This window comes from Bubalus bubalis, chromosome 8, assembly GCF_019923935.1.
Source record: "Bubalus bubalis isolate 160015118507 breed Murrah chromosome 8, NDDB_SH_1, whole genome shotgun sequence".
Taxonomy (NCBI): Eukaryota; Metazoa; Chordata; class Mammalia; order Artiodactyla; family Bovidae; genus Bubalus; species Bubalus bubalis.
This window is the reverse complement of record NC_059164.1, coordinates 9,101,168-9,121,872: the sequence shown is the minus strand read 5'-3', so window position 1 is coordinate 9,121,872 and position 20,705 is coordinate 9,101,168. Positions and strand designations below refer to the sequence as shown.

The window sequence follows — 20,705 nt, the reverse complement described above, 5'->3', positions numbered from 1 at the left end:
AAGGTTTAAAAAGATAACACTTGTTGCACGGTACATAGCCTAGTAGGGCTCTTGTATGATACATAACCCGGGGCTCTTCAGCAAAAATGCAAGCACTTAAATGTTATCTGAAGCACAACACTTTTTACAATTCAAGTAATGTTAAATACAAAATGAAATTAAAATGGTCTCCTTAAAATGAATTTACTTTTTTGGAACAAAGGAGGACTCCCAATATTTAAGCAAAATAAGTAGAACAGATTGTGTTGTAGTCACATTTTTTTCATTTTAATATAGGTTTTTTGAAATACCTAAAATTACAAAGTGTGTTAGAATCTGATTCTCTGATCTGTGAAGATAACATAAGACTTAATGAAACTCCAAAGAAGAAAATCCACATGAAATTAGAGATTTAACATCTTTTTGGAAGACAGTAATGACAGCATGAAACAGCTGCAGTTCTTTGCTTCCAGGGCACACTGTTACTCGTGTGTATATGTTTTATGGGTGAAATGGTGGACAGTTAGCTCTTAGGATCCTTGGTCTGACTACTGGTTCAGAAAAAGGCTAGGACAAGTTCCTTAACTATGAATCTGGAAAGGCTAACTGGTAGGGCTTATTCATAATCTGTTGGTATTGCTTTTAATTCTAAAAGCTGCATAATAAAAATTTTTAAATAATACTTTTCAATTAATTAGATGACACAGATAAAAATAGTAGAATTTAAGTCTTTTCATAATTTAAAATCCACAACATAGAACAGTAGCAAGTAGCATTCCAATGAAAAAGTTATTAAAGTTGAGAATACTTACATCTAAAAATTTTCTCATTTTTTCTAACTGCTTTTCCAGTGCTTGGTTTTGTTGCCTTAAATCCATTAGTTCAGCATTTTTTTCCTGTTCCAGTTCTATAAATCTACTGACTTGTTCTTCGACATCTATTTCTAGAGCTTTCACTTGTTTTTGAAGGTCATCACGCACTTTTTCAGCTTGACACTGTACCTCTAGTTTTTCCTTCATCAGTTTTTCTGTCTCCTGTAGTAATTCTGTTCATGAATGCAAAAATATACTACATTAAGAAACAATTAATGATGTTATGATAAGGAAATCACCCATAACTGTGTTCAGATTTTAACTTCATGAAATTAAGGGGCTGAGTTTCATTTCAAAAACATGTGAAAAAGGAAAATACTTATGTGAAAATATCAAAGTAACATATCCGATATAAGTAAGCAAGCTAGTATCAATAAAATCATACAGAATTAACAAAAAGAATTATGTCCTATCATTAAAAACAATAAAAGAACACAGCAAATGACCCCCTCAAAGTCCACGTTCACTACAAGGAAACGAGCAAAATCTAACCAAATTCAAGCACAGAAATAACTCACCTCAGGCGAAAGTCAATCCATTCCAAACCTGTAAAGTCATTTTTATATGCATACACAACACACACGAAAATCAAATACTGTAAATCTTTAACCAAGGTAAGTAAGAGTTACAGAAAAGAAACAACCAGAATCAGAATTTCCTGTTAGTCTTTCTCCTTATTTGATCCACATTCCTGAGTTAGTCTTACACGTTCACATGTATGTGTATCGAGGGAAATCTGACAAGTATGAGAGGCAGTGTGGTGCTTAAGCGCAAAGACTGGGGGTTACCATCCTAACTCTACCACTTCTGGCATTTAACATGATGTCCTTCAATTTCCTTGTATGTCAAATGGGAGTTAATAACGGTACTGACCTCTGAGTTATTTCCCCACAATAAGTTAATTTATAATATATCAAATACGTTAATATATCAATGTGTGAAAAATAGTGCCTAGACTATGTAAGGACTACATATACATAAAAGTTTTAGCTATTATTATTAGTCATACAATAATAAATTTTATACAGCAAAGTAAAACAATTGTCTAATGAAGAAAATGGAATGAATATAACTCCAGAGTCTTTACACTAACTGGTCTGTCAACACTGTACTCAGGATTAAGAATCTACAGAAAGCAGCTTTCCTTTTAAACAACGCTGATTTAGATGTTAATACAAAAGTAATCAACCAGAAAGTCTCTTCACTAAATTTCACTGATCTTGTTGATACCATCATCTTAGATACTGATTTAGAAAAGAGTACTGTAAGAAGTCATAGGTTATAAGAACTTAATATATTCGTTAAACAAAATAACTTTTAATTTATATTATATTGCCTACCACTATTTCATCCATTTTCTTGAAAAAACTGAAATACTCTTAAGCTCTGTGGGAATAATATGATGATGGTCACTATGAATCTTAGTTTTTAATTCCAAATTTTTATTGTAAGAAAAGTTTTTTTGTTGTTAGAAAAACTTGTAAGTATGAAACACAGCAGCAAAATTAGAGATGTATTAGTTGACTGAAAAATCCAAGGGTCACCCAATGGCCATGCAACTGTGTAAACACACCTGCTCCAGGCGCTGCATCGACTGCAGCATCTACTAGTCCTATGAGGAAAAAACACACACACATACAACAAAACATGGTGATTTACAAGTCAGCTATTTCCTAAAACACAGTAATATATACACACACACAAAACAACTAGGAGTAAAAGCTGAACATACTGTCACAGGTTACATTTTGAGACGTATTCAAATTCCTTGAATATTTTACATGCATGATAAACATACTTTGCACATGAAAAAGGACAACCCTAAACCTGTGTTAAACAAATCTGAGCAACCAGAAAAGTTTTACCATATTATAAAAATGTATGTTGCATCCCTAAATTGATAAAATTTAATTAGTAAAACTACACATTTATAATTCTAACTGCATGTATAATATAAAGGTGAAAGTGAAAGTCACTCAGCTGTGTCCCACTCTTTGCGACCCCATGGACTATAATACAGTCCATGGAATTCTCCAGGCCAGAATACTGGAGTGGGTAGCTGTCCCTTCTCCCAATCCAGGAATCGAACAGGGGTCTCCTGCATTGCAGGCAGAGTCTTTACCAACTGAGCTACCAGGGAAGCCATAATATAAAGGTGAAAGGATATGACTAAAAGGATTTAAATTTCCATTGTTACAAAGACTGACACCTATTTTTTAAACCACTAATTTACCTAATTTCTCATTTAAGAAAAGATTAGAGGTTATCAGTAAACTTATTTATTCTTTGAACTCCTGCTTATATTCAACTAAATGTCAGCCTGCTTCTAATAGCCTTTTCAATCTATTATTTTGCAGGGTGAAATCCACCCCACCCTGCTCACAACTAGTGCCAGATCAGTGTTCTTAGTTAGTTAATCCAGGCGTACATTTTGCTGCCTTTCTGCAATTAAAGAACTAAATCTCATACAACTTAAAAAAAAATCCTGCTTCATTATATCCAGCCTTCTCTTTAGGCAGAGGTTTGAGGAGATACAAAGAATTATCTTTCCTGTTATCATATGCCAAAGGAAAAAGAAGGAAAAAACCAAACCTGATTCCACATGGTTGGCTAGTAAGACAATTACCAGTACGGTAGATTTTCTTATTATTTTTCAATCCTTATATAAAGCATAAATCATGGCACTGAAAGGGGAAAAAGAAGTCATGTTGAACTTTTAAGGAACATTTCACATGAAGTCGAGAGATACGTACGCTGCTCAGCAGGGCCCGCCCCTGCTTTCATAGCCTCCTTCTGCCGCAACAGTAATTCTCTTTCTTCTTGGATCTGCTGTTGCTCTGCTTCTAGTTCTTGTAATCTACTACCTGCACATAACAACTCCTGCTCAAGACGATCTATTATATCAGTTTTTTCCTGAATTTGCCTTTCAAAAAGTGTTTTCTCATCTGCATAGCCATCAATGACACCTATAAAATAAAATTAACAAGGAATGCAATTATTATTTCAAATTTTGCTATTATATATTTATATTAAAAAAAGGTGTACTGTCAGCAAATTTCAAATCATTTCAAAAAAAAAATAAATCATTTCACCTTTTAAAAACCTTAAATCAATATGCTGCTGATGATAGTAGCAACTATAATATGTTCAATACAGTATTTTTATTAGCCATTGTGTTTAAATATGAAATTTCTCTGAATTTTCTATTACTTGTTATGCTAATTTATCACATCATGTTGGTGTAACATATTTTATTAAAGAGATAGGTTTCTGGAAAGCTTAATATAAATCAAATGCCTGTGAAGTGAATCACATTTTAAATATACTAGAGAAAGTTGACACTTAAAGTGATTCTAGAAGCCTATCACCCACAATAGCATGGTATGATATAAACAGCGTGGGGCTTCAGAGGCTTAAAGCCTGGAATCAGCATTTAAAGGTGACTTCGAACAATTTATTAGTATCTCTGTTCCAGTTCCCTCGTCTTTAAATGAAAAGAGCTGTCTTAGGATGGAGGGATTATGGTAACAACTCACCATCATTCACTTCTGTATTTTGTATAATTTTAAATACTTGCATATAATTCTATTAAGTACTTTCATAATTAAAAACTATATAGATATATAGTTTTAAAAGCTGCTTAGAGGAATTTTGAAGACAAGCTACAACTATTATTCAATGGTCATTTGAAATTAAAAGTAGATTGCTGGTTTCCAAACTTGGCTTGCACCAAAATCTATTTTTAGACTTGAAATTTCTCCATCCTCAATAGCCAACAGCAGGGTACTCACCCTCAGCCTTACTGAGCTCCACAGCCAGCTGTTCTCTGGCCCTGGACTCCTCATGAAGGCGCTCTCGCAACTCTTCTTGGCACTTAAGGGACTCCGTCACTTCTTGTTTCTGTCTAAATGACTCACGCATCAATTCTGTCTGTGTAACTTTTGCATGTTCCAGCTAAACAAAGAGGGAAAGTATATGAAAGAAGACAGAGTGTTAAGAATATCAGTGCCATGCTCCATTAAAGCTTTTAAAAATTTTTTTAATGAAAATAAAGATATACTGTTGAACTGTAGTCATTTAGTATTTCTAGTGCATGCTAATATTAGTAGATAGCGCAGTTCAGTAGACACATTAGCTGTACACAAGAAACGTATACAGAGATGTATTCTAACTTTACTCAACAGAAATAATTGCTTCTTACTGTTAGTACCTGCTTTCTCTGTTTTTACTGAAACAACTATAAGGGGGAAAATTGAGCTCAAGTGTTTCTAGTACTTAATATTAACATTATTAAATTAAAAAAAAATTTACCACAGCATTTTAAAATTTACCATAGAAAACAGATTTTAGAGTTACTAAACAGGGCTTTTGGTGGTAACTTTTTGTTGTTGGATAAATCAGTATCCAACCAGCGTGGAACTAGTCTTGTTTTAAATTTTATCATTCATAACTTATTATTTGAAAATAATATGAACATACATTTAAGAGTCATAATGGAAAATTAAATACATTTTAATCACAAAATATTTTCTAAAATATCTCTAGTAATATGCTATTACCTCAACAAAGATAAAAATTCATATATACCCTTGCAGAGAGCCACATTCATATTTTAAAGACTTTTTCTAAATCTTTTTTTTTTTAATTTTATTTTGTTTTTAAACTTTACATAATTGTATTAGTTTTGCCAAATATCTAAATCTTAATAAAAGCATCCTATTCAGCATTGTTAAAAAAAAAAAAAAATTCATATATATATTTTTTTACTTTTGACTGGCAAAAGATTACTTTCCTTTAATGTGGATAACCAGTACATATTAATTTTTAATATTAAAAAGTGACCATAAAATATGAACTATTTATATACAGCATGCTTCTGCACTTATAGTCAGAGTCAATATTTTAAAAATAAATCAACTGCTTCCACATGTAATTTTTTTCTGTACATTATAAAATGGCTGCCTGGTAAATATATGAATCTCTAAGAGTTCACAGCTCTAACTAACTAGGATATGAGTTTTTTCCTTCCTCAAATTTACTATACAAATACAATACACTTACAACAAAATAAATACTTCCTCTAGAAAAAAATTTAAAGTTTGTGTCTATATTCTATCTCTTGACAAGGTATAAAATTTCATTAAAATGCATTTAAATATTACAGTAAAGCCTACAAGAAATATTAGTAACTTCAGTTTTACAAAGCAAAACAAAAAGTTGGCAGGGACTCAAATACAGTAGATCTAGCAAACAAATTTCATTTATTATAGCAGAGAGCACCAATACCTTACTGGAATAAGAGATTCTTTCAAATATTTATGTAAACATTTTAAATGTTAAAAAATCTCTTCTATCTAGGTAAGGTACAGTTTATTCCTAATATTTATACAATACCTATACCTAGTAATGTGAAATATATAAAAATATCATATTCAATATTCTCAAATAATTTAAAACCTACATTAGAAGTACTTATAAACAATTAGTAAATATTTTGTCACTCTAATATATAAAAGCTTCAGGGGAGGTAATGAAACTATTCTGAAAGCATCTGAAATATAAGGTAGTACATCGTTAAAGCCATGAAAGTCATTAAAAGGGCTGAATAACTTGGAGTAAATCATTCACAAAATTTAAAAGTCAAATGAACCTGAAAGACTAACTATGCTAAATACCCTGAACACTGTTAATAATATACATTTCACATAAAAAGTAGAAAAAGGTATTTTCTCACAGGATTAGTAGGCATATTAGATATAAGTTCCTTAGGCAGTTAGCAAAAAAACCTGAAATTAGAATCCAGGCTTTCTTTTTTCGTTTCTGGAACTAGAGCCATTATGCCAAACGATTGGCTCAATGACAATTCGCTTAGCTATTTTAGGTATGAGAATGCCTATTCCCTCAAATACAAACACAGAGAAGTAAGATTCTTAAGGACAAGCAGGATCTTTTTAAATAGCTTGTCTGGCGTGGCAGAACTGAAATATTATCTCATTTAGCTTTATGGAATTAAACACATTGCCAAGTTGGGGCTTGTGGATGAAATTTTGCCCTTCAATACATTAATCATTACAGGATGAATGAACCAAACAACAGGAAAAGAAGATTCTATTCCATTTACCCTTACCAAAGACATTTAAAGTTCATTTCTCATTATAGCTTTTTTCACTAAATATATAAAAAACTGAAAGCATAAAACTATAAAAAAACCAGATTTTTATACTTACTGAATAAGGAGGGGTAGGCAGGGAAATTTTAGAAATAAGCTTTAATATGTGCCCATTTCTTTTATGAATAATATGAAAAATAGAAGTATTAATAATTACTGAGTTATTTTCATTCAAATGTTCATACAGAGGAAAAGGATGTGGTAATGGTACACGGGATTCAACCTCATAAATGTCTTCATCTTGTTCTTCCAACCACGAATCACTAAGTTTGACAGTTGCCAAATAGGTCTTGTACGAATCCATTCTAGAAGTTGTAGCCGCTAATTTTCCTCATTCGCTTTACCAGTTTTCCACTATACTAAAAAGTTCTGTTTACTTTATAAAGATATACCATAGCAGTATGAAAAATTTTCTTTAGCACTATCAAATAAACATAAAAATTAATTCATACAACTAAACAACAAAAGGAAAAAAACCCCACAAATAAGAAAAATTAGGTCCCCACCAGTCTTCAGCAAAACAAAACAAAGAAACCAGAACAAAACAAAAACAAAAAACAAAACTAAAAGCAAGTAAACATGTTTTAAATTAGAATAATGACTAAAATGTTGAAGAATGAAAGAATGAAAATATAAATATCTAATTAGCTAAGCAATAAAACTGCTCTCGCTGTCAAATATGTCTGTGGAAGTAAAAGCCTTCCAAGTAAAACCTGGCAGGGAAAGTCAAGTTTGAAGTCTCCATAGCAGCAGCCTTAAGAATCGCAGTTGCAAAATTATTTCCCTTGTTCTTGCTGCTTCATTCAGTGCTCTTCTGAACTGAGCTATTCAAACAGCCTCTCATGCTGAGCCAAAGGATTCTAGTCAGTGTCCCCTGAGGAAAGGTCAGAACACAGGGTGTGGTTTAATGCCTGTACCTATAGGTACACTGACAGGTGGAATCTGAATTAACACACCCACAAAAAAGCCTGCCTAACAGGATCCAAGTTCCACGTCAGAGCTCTGAAAAGGATATTTAGATAGTTTATAATGCTTCTAAGATAAGCTAGTGTTTTTCCATTCCATTAAAACATGTTTTAATTTAAAAATGTAAACTCAAAAAGGTCTGAATCCACATTATCAATCAGTTCTTCAACTATACCCAATAATTGTAACTCTTTCTGGAAAACTAAGTATTTCCTTTTGATATTTCCTTAAAATAACACCCATTCTTTTGAGCAGTCATTAAAACTAAATATAGATGGTTCGGTTATAACCTATTTCTACACTGAATTATTTACAGAGTAGTTGCTAAGGAAAAAAAAAACACCTCTTTTTAAAAGCTGCATTGTATAATATACAATAGTTGATAATTATACCACTTAACCTACACTATGAACTCTGACTAAGACTTAACAGCACAAGTTGTATATAATGGCCCTCTGGTACCTTCAGAAACCTCGACAATAGTGAATAAGCCAGTTACTCAGAATTTTAAAAGCTGAACAACATGAAAGTTGTTTTAAATAAATGAAAAATCTTTCACTGTGGTGACTTTTCTCTACCCAGTAACTAAATATCCTTAACTCACAAAATCTTATCTGCTATGGGAAAATCCCACACTAAACCAAGCCTATCAACAAAAACCCATTTTTATGGCCACTTTCACTACACAAAATATCTTCAGAGGAGTCAATACCCAAACCCTTCACAGTTTGTTAATAATAGGAGAGAGAAAATGACATTTTTTACTGAAAGCTCAGAATCTATAGCAATATGATTTGGGATGGTGGAAGAGCATTGCTGTCTAGAATTCCAGACAGTTCAGTTCAGATCAGTCACTCAGTCGTGTCCACTCTTTGCGACCCCATGAACCGCAGCACGCCAGGCCTTCCTGTCCATCACCAACTCGCGGAGTCCACCAAAACCCATGTCCGTTGAGTCGGTGATGCCATCGAACAATCTCATCCTCTGTCCTCCCCTTCTACTCCTGCCCTCAATCTTTCCCAGTATCAGTGTCTTTCAAATGAGTCAGGTCTTCACATCAGGTGGCCAAAGTACTGGAGCTTCAGCTTCAGCATCAGTGCTTCCAACGAACACCAGGACTGATTTCCTTTAGGATGGACTGGTTGGATGTCCTTGCAGTCCAAGGGACTCTTAAGAGTCCTCTCCAACACCACAGTTCAAAAGCATGAATTCTTGGGCGCTCAGCTTTCTTCACAGTCCAACTCTCACATCTACACATGACCACTGGAAAAACCATAGCCTTGACTAAACGGACCTTTGTTGGCAAAGTAATGTCTCTGCTTTTTAATATGCTGTCTAGGTTGGTCATAACTTACCTTCCAAGGAGCAAGCGTCTTTTAATTTCATGGCTGCAATCACCATCTGCAGTGATTTCTGAGCCCAGAAAAATAAAATTAGCCACTGTTTCCACTGTTTCTCCATCTATTTGCCATGAAGTGATGGATCCGGATACCACGATCTTTGTGTTCTGAATGTTGAGCTTTAAGCCAAATTTTTCACTCTCCTCTTTCACTTTCATCAAGAGGCTCTTTAGTTCTTCTTCACATTCTGCCATCAGGGTGGTGTCATCTGCATATCTGAGGTTATTAATATTTTTAGCCGAAATCTTGATTCCAGCTTGTGCTTCTTCCAGCCCAGCGTTTCTCATGATGTACTCTGCATATAAGTTAAATAAGTAGGGTGACAATATACAACCTTGACATACTCCTTTTCCTTTTGGAACCAGTCTGTTGTTCCATGTCCAGTTCTAACTGTTGCTTCCTGACCTGCATACAGGTTTCTCAAGAGGCAGGTGAGGTGGTCTGGTATTCCCATCTCTTTCAGAATTTTCCACAGTTTATTGTGATCCACACAGTCAAAGGCTTTGGCATAGTCAATAAAGCAGAAACAGATGTTTTTCTGGAACTCTCTTGCTTTTTTGATGATCCAGTGGATGTTGGAAATTTGATCTGCCTTTTCTAAAACCAGCTTAAACATCTGGAAGTTCACAGTTCACGTATTGCTGAAGTCTGGCTTGGAGAATTTTGAGCATTACTTTACTAGTGTGCGAGATGAGCACAATTGCGCGGTAGTTGGAGCATTCTTTGGCATTGCCTTTCTTTGGGATTGGAATGAAAACTGACCTTTTCCACTCCTGTGGCCACTGCTGAGTTTTCCAAATTTGCTGGCATATTGGGTGCAGCACTTTCACAGCATCATCTTTCAGGATTTGAAATAGCTCAACTGGAATTTCATCACCTTCACTAGCTTTGTTCGTAGTAATGCTTCCTAAGGCCCACTTGACTTCACATTCCAGGATGTCTGGCTCTAGGTCAGTGATCACACCATCATGATTATCTGGGTCATGAAGATCTTTTTTTGTACAGTTTTTCTGTGTATTCTTGCCACCTCTTCTTAATACCTTCTGCTTCTGTTAGGTCCATACCATTTCTGTCCTTTATCGAGCCCATCTTTGCATGAAATGTTCCCTTGGTATCTCTAATTTTCTTGAAGAGATCTCTAGTCTTTCCCATTCTATTGTTTTCCTCTATTTCTTTGCACTGATCACTGAGGAAGGCTTTCTTATGTCTCCTTGCTATTCTTTGGAACTCTGCATTCAAAAGGGTATACCTTTCCTTTTCTCCTTTGATTTTTGCTTCCCTTCTTTTCACAGCTATTTGTAAGGCCTCCCCAGACAGCCATTTTGCTGTTTTGCATTTCTTTTTCTTGGGGATGGTCTTGATTCCTGTCTTCTGTACAATGTCACGAACCTCCATCCATAGTTCATTAGGCACTCTATCAGATCTAGTCCCTTAAATCTATTTCTCACTTTCACTGTATAGTCATAAGGGATTTGATTTAGGTCATACCTGAATGGTCTAGTGGTTTTCTCCACTTTCTTCAATTTCAGTCTGAATTTGGCAAGAAGGAGTTCATGATCTGAGCCACAGTCAGCTCCTGGTCTTGCTTTTGCTGACTGAATAGAGCTTCTCCATCTTTGGCTGCAAAGAATATATCAATCTGATTTCGGTGTCGACCATCTGGTGATGTCCATGTGTAGAGTCTTCTCTTGTGTTGCTGGAAGAGGGTGTTTGTTATGACCAGTGCGTTCTCTTGACAGAACTCTATTAGCCTTTGCCATGCTTTATTCTACACTACAAGGCCAAATTTGCCTGTTACTCCAGGTGTTTCTTGACTTCAAACTTTTGCATTCCAGTCCCCTACAATGAAAAGGACATCTTTTTTGGGTGTTAGTTCTAGAAGGTCTTGTAGGTCTTCTTAGAACTGTGCAACTTCAGCTTCTTCAGCGTTACTGGTCTGTCTATGCCCCAGCTGACCAGTTCCAGACAAGGTAATGGCAAATTCCTATTTATTATGACTCTTCTATGAGGGTTCCAGTAAGTTTTGAGAAGACACCTTAACGTGCAGCTAAATCTGACTTTCTTGGGGCTTCGGCAGTTACAAAATCATCAATATCCTAGATTTTCAGCTTTATGAACTGGCTGGATCCTTGCTCAGCATTTCAAATACCTCTCAAAATACTCTTTCTCAGTTCTTTCTGCAAATTAAAGTTTACTTTGATAATCTGGTGTCCAATTTCTCTTATTTGAAGCAAAAAAAAAAAAAAAAAAAAAAGACCCTGAAAGTAAGACATATCCTTTTATAAATAGAAATATTTAGATCAAGGCAAGAACTAACTACAAAGAAAAAAGAGAAAAGCTAGGAGAAAGAAACCTCAAAAAAGCAGCAGATTAGGATGACTTAGAATGGAGTAAACAGCCCTCACAACAAGAGTACATTAACTGATGGCGTAATTCATGCTCAGTAAGGTGACCCTGAAATAAAATAATTCAAATAACAGTATGTTTGTAAGAGAGTGCCAAACAGCTCTCCCCCAAACAGCATATTAACGGATGGTATATTACCTATATTGATGTCCAGATAGGTTACTTGAATTGGAATAATTCAAATAATATATTCTTTTTCTTGAAATTTTAGAAAGCACAAAACACCTTTTGCAATCTAAAACAGTTCAAATAATTTTAATTATTAAGAGGCCACCCTTTTAATTTTCTAGACTAGCTCATTATTCCCTGGTTTCAGGTAATCAAGATTTGCCATATATGTTTGAAGGCTATTAATTTGTGGAACAGAGTTATGTTTAGCTTTACTTTAATTGTACAACGTCAAGCCATTTAATTTTTTTTCCCCAGAAATATTTCTCTCAACTTGTAAAACACTTCTGTTGCTCTCCTTTGTATTTATTTTATTTTTCTAAGTTATTTAAGAGAGACTAAGTCCTGGCTACAATACCCTGACACGCACAACAGGAGCAACACCTAACAGCAAATGTATTTCAACACTTTAGTACAGCTTATTTTAAAACATAACAAAATGTTTTGTTTTTTTGTCATAACAAAATGACAAAACAAAATCTTAACAGTACTACTGTTTCATCCTCAGAAAAAGGCTCCTCTTTGGAGAAAATATAGAAACATGCACCTTAAATTCCATCGTTCTAAAAAATGATTTTAAGTTCATGAGATTTGCCTATAATAAAAATCTTTCTTTGGTAGTAAATCCCTCATCATTCATTGTTTTCTTCTAACACCGAAATGAATCTCTTGGTAAATAATGTCCTATGGCTCTAAACTACCTCTGGATTCTAGAAAAGTTTAATTGCTAAAAGACTATTTCCACAGAACAGACTGATTCCTATTTGTACTTGATCCAAAAATCAAGACTCTGAAACCACACTCTCATAGATAGCTTTTCTGCAGAACCACAATGAGACTACTAAAGAAAGACAAGGTTAAAGAGATTAACTTTCTAAGGGCTTGAGAGTAATCTCTCAGCACTTTTACTCCTAGTCCAACAAAAGCTATCCCAATCTGGGACTTCCCTGGTGGTCCAGTGGTTAAGACTCCATGCTCCCAAAGCAGAGGGTGCTGGTTCAATCCTGGTCAAGGAACTAAGATCCCACATGCTGCACAGCATGGCCCAAAACCAAAACCAAATCAAGACTACACTTTAACACAAATGATTAAAAAACAAAAACAAAGTTATCCTAACCAATAGGAACTATAATAGGTTGAATACAAGCCTGAATATATGTATGGTAGCCTGTCTCGGGAAAAGAGAAGTGAAATCCATCCCAGAAAATATATTATTATATAGATTTGGACATACCATGGGGCAAATCACTTGTGAAATCTAATACATAAAGTAAAACATTCCTCACAGATACTATGCAATCAGACCATAAAGGTAGATATCCTGATACTTCATAAGGAAAATGATTACTTATTATTTTATTAAAGCAAGATACATCTATGGAACCTAAGCGAAAGTGAAAATGTTAGTTACTCAGGTGTATCCAACTCTTTGCAACTCCATGGACTGTAGCCTGCCAACTTCCTCTGTCCATGGGATTCTCCAGGCAAGAACACTGGAGTGGGTTGCCGGGCCCTCCTCCAGGGATCTTCCCAACCCAGGGATTGAACCCAGGTCTCCCACATTGCGGGCATATTCTTTACTGTCTGAGCCACCTGCGAAGTCCATGAAACCTAGTCCATGAAACCTAGTCCATGAAACCTCCAAACTTAAAGCTAAGTATAAGGCTTAATTACGATTTTCCAGTAAAGTTATATAAAACCAAGCCAGTTTTTTCAAAAAAAAAAAAAGGAAAGAAAGAACCTTGAATATTTGAAAATATTTACTTATACTATTGGGCATTTTCATTGAAACTCCTCCCCAACTCCAAACAAAAGCCCACAATCCCAGACAATAATCTCTCTCGCCATCCTAAAGGCAGTTTAATCCCTCTGACCCAAAGGCCACATGTTCCCCTTGTCTTCTGGATTCCGTCCTCTCCCACCCCAAGGATCTGGCTTCCCAAGGCCCATCCCCTCCAAGCTGCACATTAGACTTTTCCATGGCTACTCAATATAAACATGAACTGTAGAAAAAGCATCCTGCCCCTTTCAACTGTTTTGTTTTCTTCACAGCCAGATGTCATGAAATTGCTCTATTTCTTCAACTCCATTTCTGTAACTGGCTGAATTGTGAATTCCTCCTCTATCAATGCCACAAAACTGTTCTCCTGAAGGCCACTGATGACACCTATATTGAAATATCCAATGGACACTAAATTCTCAGCATTCATTACCTTTCCATGGTATCTGACATTTACAGAAAATCCTCATCTGGCTTTTAAGACACTATTCTCTAAAAACAAAACAAAACAAAGACATTATTCTCTTGATTTTCCTTGCTCATTCTCTCAATCTCTTTTGTAGATTGATATACCTTTATTCCCTTTTAAATCTCAGCACTCTACCAGCACAAAAATTTAGTTCTCCACACTCTTCAAAACCATAATTTCAAATGTCTTTAAAAGTGACGCCAACTTCTAATCTAGTCTCCCGAACTCTAGACTCTAGAGAGTATCTTTTCCCTCTATGCACTCTAAAACTGCACTCATTCTTCATTTCTTTTGTATCCCCTATCTCAGTAAATGAAATATCCCAATAACAGCTGGTCAAGGATCAGCTTGTGGTTTCTTTCCTCTTCCGTTCCTTATCCCCCACATCCAACGTCACACCAATTTCTATCAAATTCAACTTCCTGCAAGTTTTGAGATCACTTCCCTCTTGCCCTAACTTGATTTCTACCCTCTTCACTTGGAGTGTTTTAAGAGTCTCCTGTTTCTGCACATTCAGCCTCTCTCCTCACTCTTTTCCAGCCCATCCATCCACCACATGCTACTAGAGGAAATCCCTGTACAAAAACAAATCTCAGAGTATTTCCTACCAAAAATATTTCAGTGATTCCCCACACTTTTCAGCATAAACTTAAAACTTTTCAACTCTACCCTCAAGGGACACTGTGGCTGCAAGGCTTGACCGCTGCAAGCCTTCTACCCTCTGCTGCCCACATTCCATCCTGGGTGTTCTTAACACAAAATGACCCACTATCCTCAAACACATCGTGCTGGCTTATGCCAACATGCAATGCCCTTGACACAAATCTTCTTCTTGACTTATCCACTAAGTTTCTACTAGGAAGTCTTTATCTTAAACAACTCATTTTCCCTTGAATTATGATTTGGCCTTCATTACTTCATGCAAAAATGGGCTCAATAAAGGACAGAAATGGTAGGGATCTAACAGAAGCAGAAGACATTAAGAGGTGGCAAGAATACACAGAAGAACTGTACAAAAGAAATCTTCATGACCCAGATAATCACCACGGTGTGATCACTCACCTACAGTCAGACATCCTGGAATGTGAAATCAAGTGGGCCTTAGGAAGCATCATTACAAACAAAGCTAGTGGAGGTGATAGAATTCCAGTTGAGCTTTTTCAAGTCCTAAAAGATGATGTTGCGAAAGTGCTGCACTCAATATGCCAGCAAATTTGGAAAACTCAGCAGTGGCCTCAGGAGTGGAAAAGGTCAGTTTTCATTCCAATCCCCAAGTAAGGCAATGCCAAAGAATGCTCAGACTACCGCACAATTGCCCTCATCTCACACGCTAGTAAAGTAATGCTCAAAATTTTCCAAGCCAGGCTTCAGCAATATGTGAACCGTGAACTTCCAGATGTTCAGGTTTTAGAAAAGGCAGAGGAACCAGAGATCAAATTGCCAACATCCGCTGGATCATCGTAAAAGCAAGAGAGTCCCAGAAAAACATCTATTTCTGCTTTATTGACTATGCCAAAGCCTTTGACTGTGTGGATCACAATAAACTGTGGAAAATTCTGAAAGAGATGGGAATACCAGACCACCTGACCTGTCTCTTGAGAAACCTATATAAAGGTCAGGAAGCAACAGTTAGAACTGGAGATGGAACAACAGACTGGTTCCGAATAGGAAAAGGAGTACATAAAGGCTGTATATTGTCACCTTACTTATTTAACTTATATGCAGAGTACATCATGAGAAAACGCTGGGCTGGGAGAAGCACAAGCTGGAATCAAGATTGCTGGGAGAAATATCAATAACCTCAGATATGCAGATGACACCACCCTTACGGCAGAAAGTGAAGAAGAACTAAACAGCCTCTTGATGAAAGTGAAAGAGGAAAGTGAAAAAGTTGGCTTAAAGCTCAACATTCAGAACACAAACATCATGGCATCTGGACCCATCACTTCATGGCAAACAGATGGGGAAACAGTGGAAACAGTGGCTGACTTTATTTCTGGGGGCTCCAAAATCACTGCAGATCGTGACTGCAGCCATGAAATTAAAAGACGCTTACTCCTTGGAAGGAAAGTTATGACCAACCTAGATAGCATATTCAAAAGCAGAGACATTACTTTGCCAACAAAGGTCCGTTTAGTCAAAGCTATGGTTTTTTCCAGTGGTCATGTATGGATGTGAGAGTTGGACTATAAAGAAAGCTGAGCGCCGAAGAATTCATGCTTTTGAACTGTGGTGTTGGAGAAGACTCTTGAGAGTCCCTTGGACTGCAAGGAGATCCAACCAGTCCATCCTAAAGGAGATCAGTCCTGAATATTCATTGGAATTTGAAGGACTGATGCTGAAGCTGAAACGCCAATACTTTGGCAACCTGATGCGAAGAGCTGACTCATTGGAAAAGACCCTGATGTTGGGAAAGATTGAGGGCAGGAGGGAAGGGGACGACAGAGGATGAGATGGTTGGATGGCATCACCGACTCAATGGACATGAGTTTGGGTAAAGTCCAGGAGTTGGTGATGGACAGGGCATGCTGCGGTTCATGGGATCACAGAGTTGGACACGACTGAGCGACTGAATTGACTGACTGACTGACTTCAGTAAAATTGCTCTTGTCAAGTAAGCAAGGTGCTCCCCTCAACCACCTGCATTAGATTTTAGAATCCACTCCTCAGGCTGTAAGTTGACCTGTCAGCATTAACTGACAGAATGATTCACTCCTTTCATTTCTAAAGGTCAGAAAAAGTGCCAGTCAAGAGCATGGACTCTGAAGTCAGTCTGCTAAGTCACTTCAGTTGTGTCCGACTCTGTGAGACCCCAGAGACGGCAGCCCACCAGGATCCCCCACCCCTGGGATTCTCCAGGCAAAAACACTGGAGTGGGTTGCCATTTCCTTCTCCAATTGAAGTCAGTCTGCCTGGGTTCAATTTCTAACTTACACCCACCTTATAAGCCTGGGCAAGTTCTCTGGTTTCTATGCTTCTGCCCTGCACCCCTCCATCCCCTCAGTCTCTACTTAACAATGTGGTCAAAGTGATCGTTTTGAAAAATATAAGTTAGATCAGTTACTGAAAAAATATCTGATGACCCAAAGCTGGAAACAATCTGTATGTCCTCTGGATAAACAAACCGGTTCACACTCCTCGGCTCTCAAAAGAAACAAACTATTAACACACGTAGATGAATCCCACGTGGGTTTTGTTAAGACAGTGAAAGCAGAGCCAAAGAATGCATAGTGCATGACTTCATTCATGACACTCTGGGAAAGGCAAAGTTATAGGCACAGAAAGTAGCTAACAGTGTCAAGAACAGGAGGTGGAGGAGGGGCTGAGTGTAAAACAATGGAGGAGCACCAGGAAGTTTTGGGGAGATGGAACTGTTTTTTATAATGTTTGTAGTTACATAACGCTACGCATCTGTCACAACCAAAAGAACTGTCTACACACAAAATGAAATTTGCTGTATGTAAAATTAAAAAAAAATTAACCAAAGTGTCAGGGAACCCAAAATGGAATAAAAACTGTAACAAATGATCATAATTGTATTAAAAATGGATAACAAACCCACACTTCAGGGGTAGGGAGAAAAGATTTAACCTAAAATACTCTGAAAAACAGTACTTTCTTTACTGTAAGGCTAAAGACGAAAAAAGTCAGTCACTTCAGTTCAGTCATTCAGTCATGTCTGACTCTTTGTGACCTCATGGACTGAAGCACGCCAGGCTTCCCTGTCCATCACCGACTTCCAGAGCTTGCTCAAACTCATGTCCGTTGAGTTGGTGATGCCATCCAATCATCTTATGAAAAAAAGTACTATTGTACTCTAGCGAGTAAAACTGTTTTTCCCAGGGGTATAGGTTAGCAACTGCAAAATTACTTTATGGGTATATATGGGTATGAAATTACTTTATGGGTATACATGGTTAACAAATAAGTAAAACTACTATAGATCATGAGAGCCTGGTCTCTCATCTTTGGAGAACAAAGTTACAAAGGAAAGGGGAAAGGGCAGAAAGAATGCTGTGGTGGTAGTGGAGGTATCAGAATGAACTTATACTTTTATTATATATACAAACAGATACAGAAAAAAAATAGATGCAAACTGTTTTTCAAACTGTCTGCTGAGAGGACCAGGACACCTTACTAACAACAAGCACATATAGCACCCAGGCCTTGGTTTCAAAGCATCATCCTCTAATAAAGGGAACTTCTAATAACATAAAACTTCCTTGGAGAAGGGGTTGATTCCAGGGCTGGGGCAGGGAAAATACAAGATGGGCCTGGAGACGGTGATAGTGCGAATGTTCAAAGGAGGAAGCTCTATGGAAGTGCCCACGAGCCAACCTGAAAGACTTCTTCACGTCAAAGCTAGAACAGCCTATTACAGAATTTGATTATAGATAACCCATTGAAAAAATTAATAGCTATGAGTCCATACGAGGCCTGATTAGTTAAAATAAATGTGAGTGAAGAAATAGCTCTTACAGAAAAATTCCAATCAATACATGATGAATGATGATAGAAAATCACCACTAGAACATCACAGGAACAACGGTACAGGCAAGATCTACCAATGGATGCTAAGACTAGTGGGTGGAAGTTTAAAGAGAAACAGGATATTTGCATGGTATCAAAGTACCTCCCCCCAAATATTTATTAATTACAAGAGGAAAATAATAACAGAATGAAGAAACCCAGCAGATACCACAAGTAATTGAGATTAACACCACTAGTAGTAAGATATATGCCTTTAGATTTGATACACAGACAAAGGCACATTCCTCCTGTGGTATTCTTGTTAAATGCATAAGCTTCATGTAATCATGAGAAAATATCAGACAAAATCAAATCAAGGGACATTCTACTAAGTAACTGGCTAGTTCTTCTCAAATGTCAAGGTCATGCAAGGGAAAGCAAGATTCAGGAACAGTCAGTCTGGAGAAGAAGAAGACATGACAATCAATGCATGGTGGGATTCTGGAATAGATCCTAGAACAGGAAAGGACACTAGCGGGAAAACCGGTAAAATCCAAACAGCTTATAGTTTATAGTGATGCACCACTTTTCATTTCTAAGTTTTGATAATTACAGTATGGTCACACAAGATGTTAACATAAGGGAAAACTGAGTGAAAAGCACATGGGAACACTTGGTACTTTTTCTTTTCTGTAAGTCTAAAATTATTTCAAGGGCTTCCCTGATGGCTCAGTGGTTAAAGAGTCTGCCTGCCAATGCAGGAGACACGGGTTCAATCCCTGATCAGGGAAGGTCTCACACGCCGCAGAGCAACTAAGCCACAACCACTGAGCCACAGTGAGAGAAGCCTGTGCACGGCAAAAAGAGTAGCTCCTATCGCCACAACTAGAGAAAAGTCTTCACAACAACAACGACCCAGCATAGCCAAGAATAAATAAAAAATTTTTTTTAATTATAAAAAATAAAATTACTTAAAAATAACAAGTTAAAAAATTGTACCCAAAGACTCCACATCTCATTATGAATTAAATTCCAAGTTCCATGTGATCCAGTCCCCAGGTATCACTCTGACCTTGGCTCCCACACTTTTCCCATTCTTCTTGTTTGAGCTGCATGGGCTTCTGTCAACCATAAAGAGAACCAGCACTGGACCACTTCAGGGCCTATACTCACTACTCCTTTGCCTGAAACATTCTTTCCCAACTTACCTACCGGCTGTCTCTGCTTGACTATCACATTACCAGAGAGGTCATCCTTAACTTTCCTATGTAAAATGTGCTCTCCCCCATCACGCTCTATCTCCCCTATTTTAGTTTTCTTCACAGCAGGTATCACCATCTGGCATACAATGTTTATTTATCATCAGGCTCCAGCAGTATATCGTTAGCTCTATGAGACTAGAGACTTTGTACATTTTGTTCAATGCTGTACCTCCAGTATCTGGAAGAGCAACTGTTATATACGAGGTGCTCAATAATGATGAATGAGTGACTCTTCTCAAAGCATCAAGCCCTCCAGTAAGCTTTACTTGTTCTCACCTCACCCTAAACTTTCAGATGCTGCTCTCTTTTTTCTAGTCTCAGGGTACCCTATGCAGAGCTATTTTCCTGAAAGTCTCTTTCACTGCAAAAAGGCACCATAGCAGTTTCAGCTCTGTTTTAGAATTTTATGACAAGTTAAAAGAAAAAAACAAGATAAAAGGGAAATATTCCATTATGAAGAAGAATCAAATAATGCCTCATTAAAAGAGAAATGGAATACTAGTCATTTCATAAAGAGAACTATCCATTATTTTGGAGTTAAAATAATTGGTAAAAATATTCATCATGTTCAAAATAATTTTAGGTATTAATGAGAATATCATGAAGTCAATGTCTTTAAACACCTCTCATGGAAAAGCAGTAACTAAATTTAAAGAAAAATTTTCAAAGTTTCCATTCCCACTGCCTTAAAAATGTAATTCATCTAAGAAATATCTGATTTTTATATCAAATGTCAACAGCTACTTCAATTTTTTTATATAACA

At 36.6% G+C, this 20,705-nt stretch overlaps 1 protein-coding gene across 3 annotated transcripts in view; it reads right to left on the bottom strand.

Annotated features, from left to right (window-relative positions):
- Nucleotides 1-20,705, bottom strand: part of AKAP9 (A-kinase anchoring protein 9) — a 164,044-nt gene that overhangs the window by 37,565 nt on the left and 105,774 nt on the right. The window contains exons 23-26 of one of the 3 annotated variants that reach the window (XM_025290830.3): nt 4,643-4,805; nt 3,605-3,817; nt 2,425-2,463; nt 792-1,024 (exon numbers count right to left, since the gene is read on the bottom strand). In XM_025290830.3, the coding sequence (XP_025146615.3) occupies nt 792-1,024; nt 2,425-2,463; nt 3,605-3,817; nt 4,643-4,805 (648 nt within the window). Of the gene's footprint in view, nt 1-791; nt 1,025-2,424; nt 2,464-3,604; nt 3,818-4,642; nt 4,806-7,078; nt 7,463-20,705 lie in introns of those variants that run through there. The other 2 variants (XM_044946428.2, XM_006078355.4) reach the window with 2 other exon arrangements.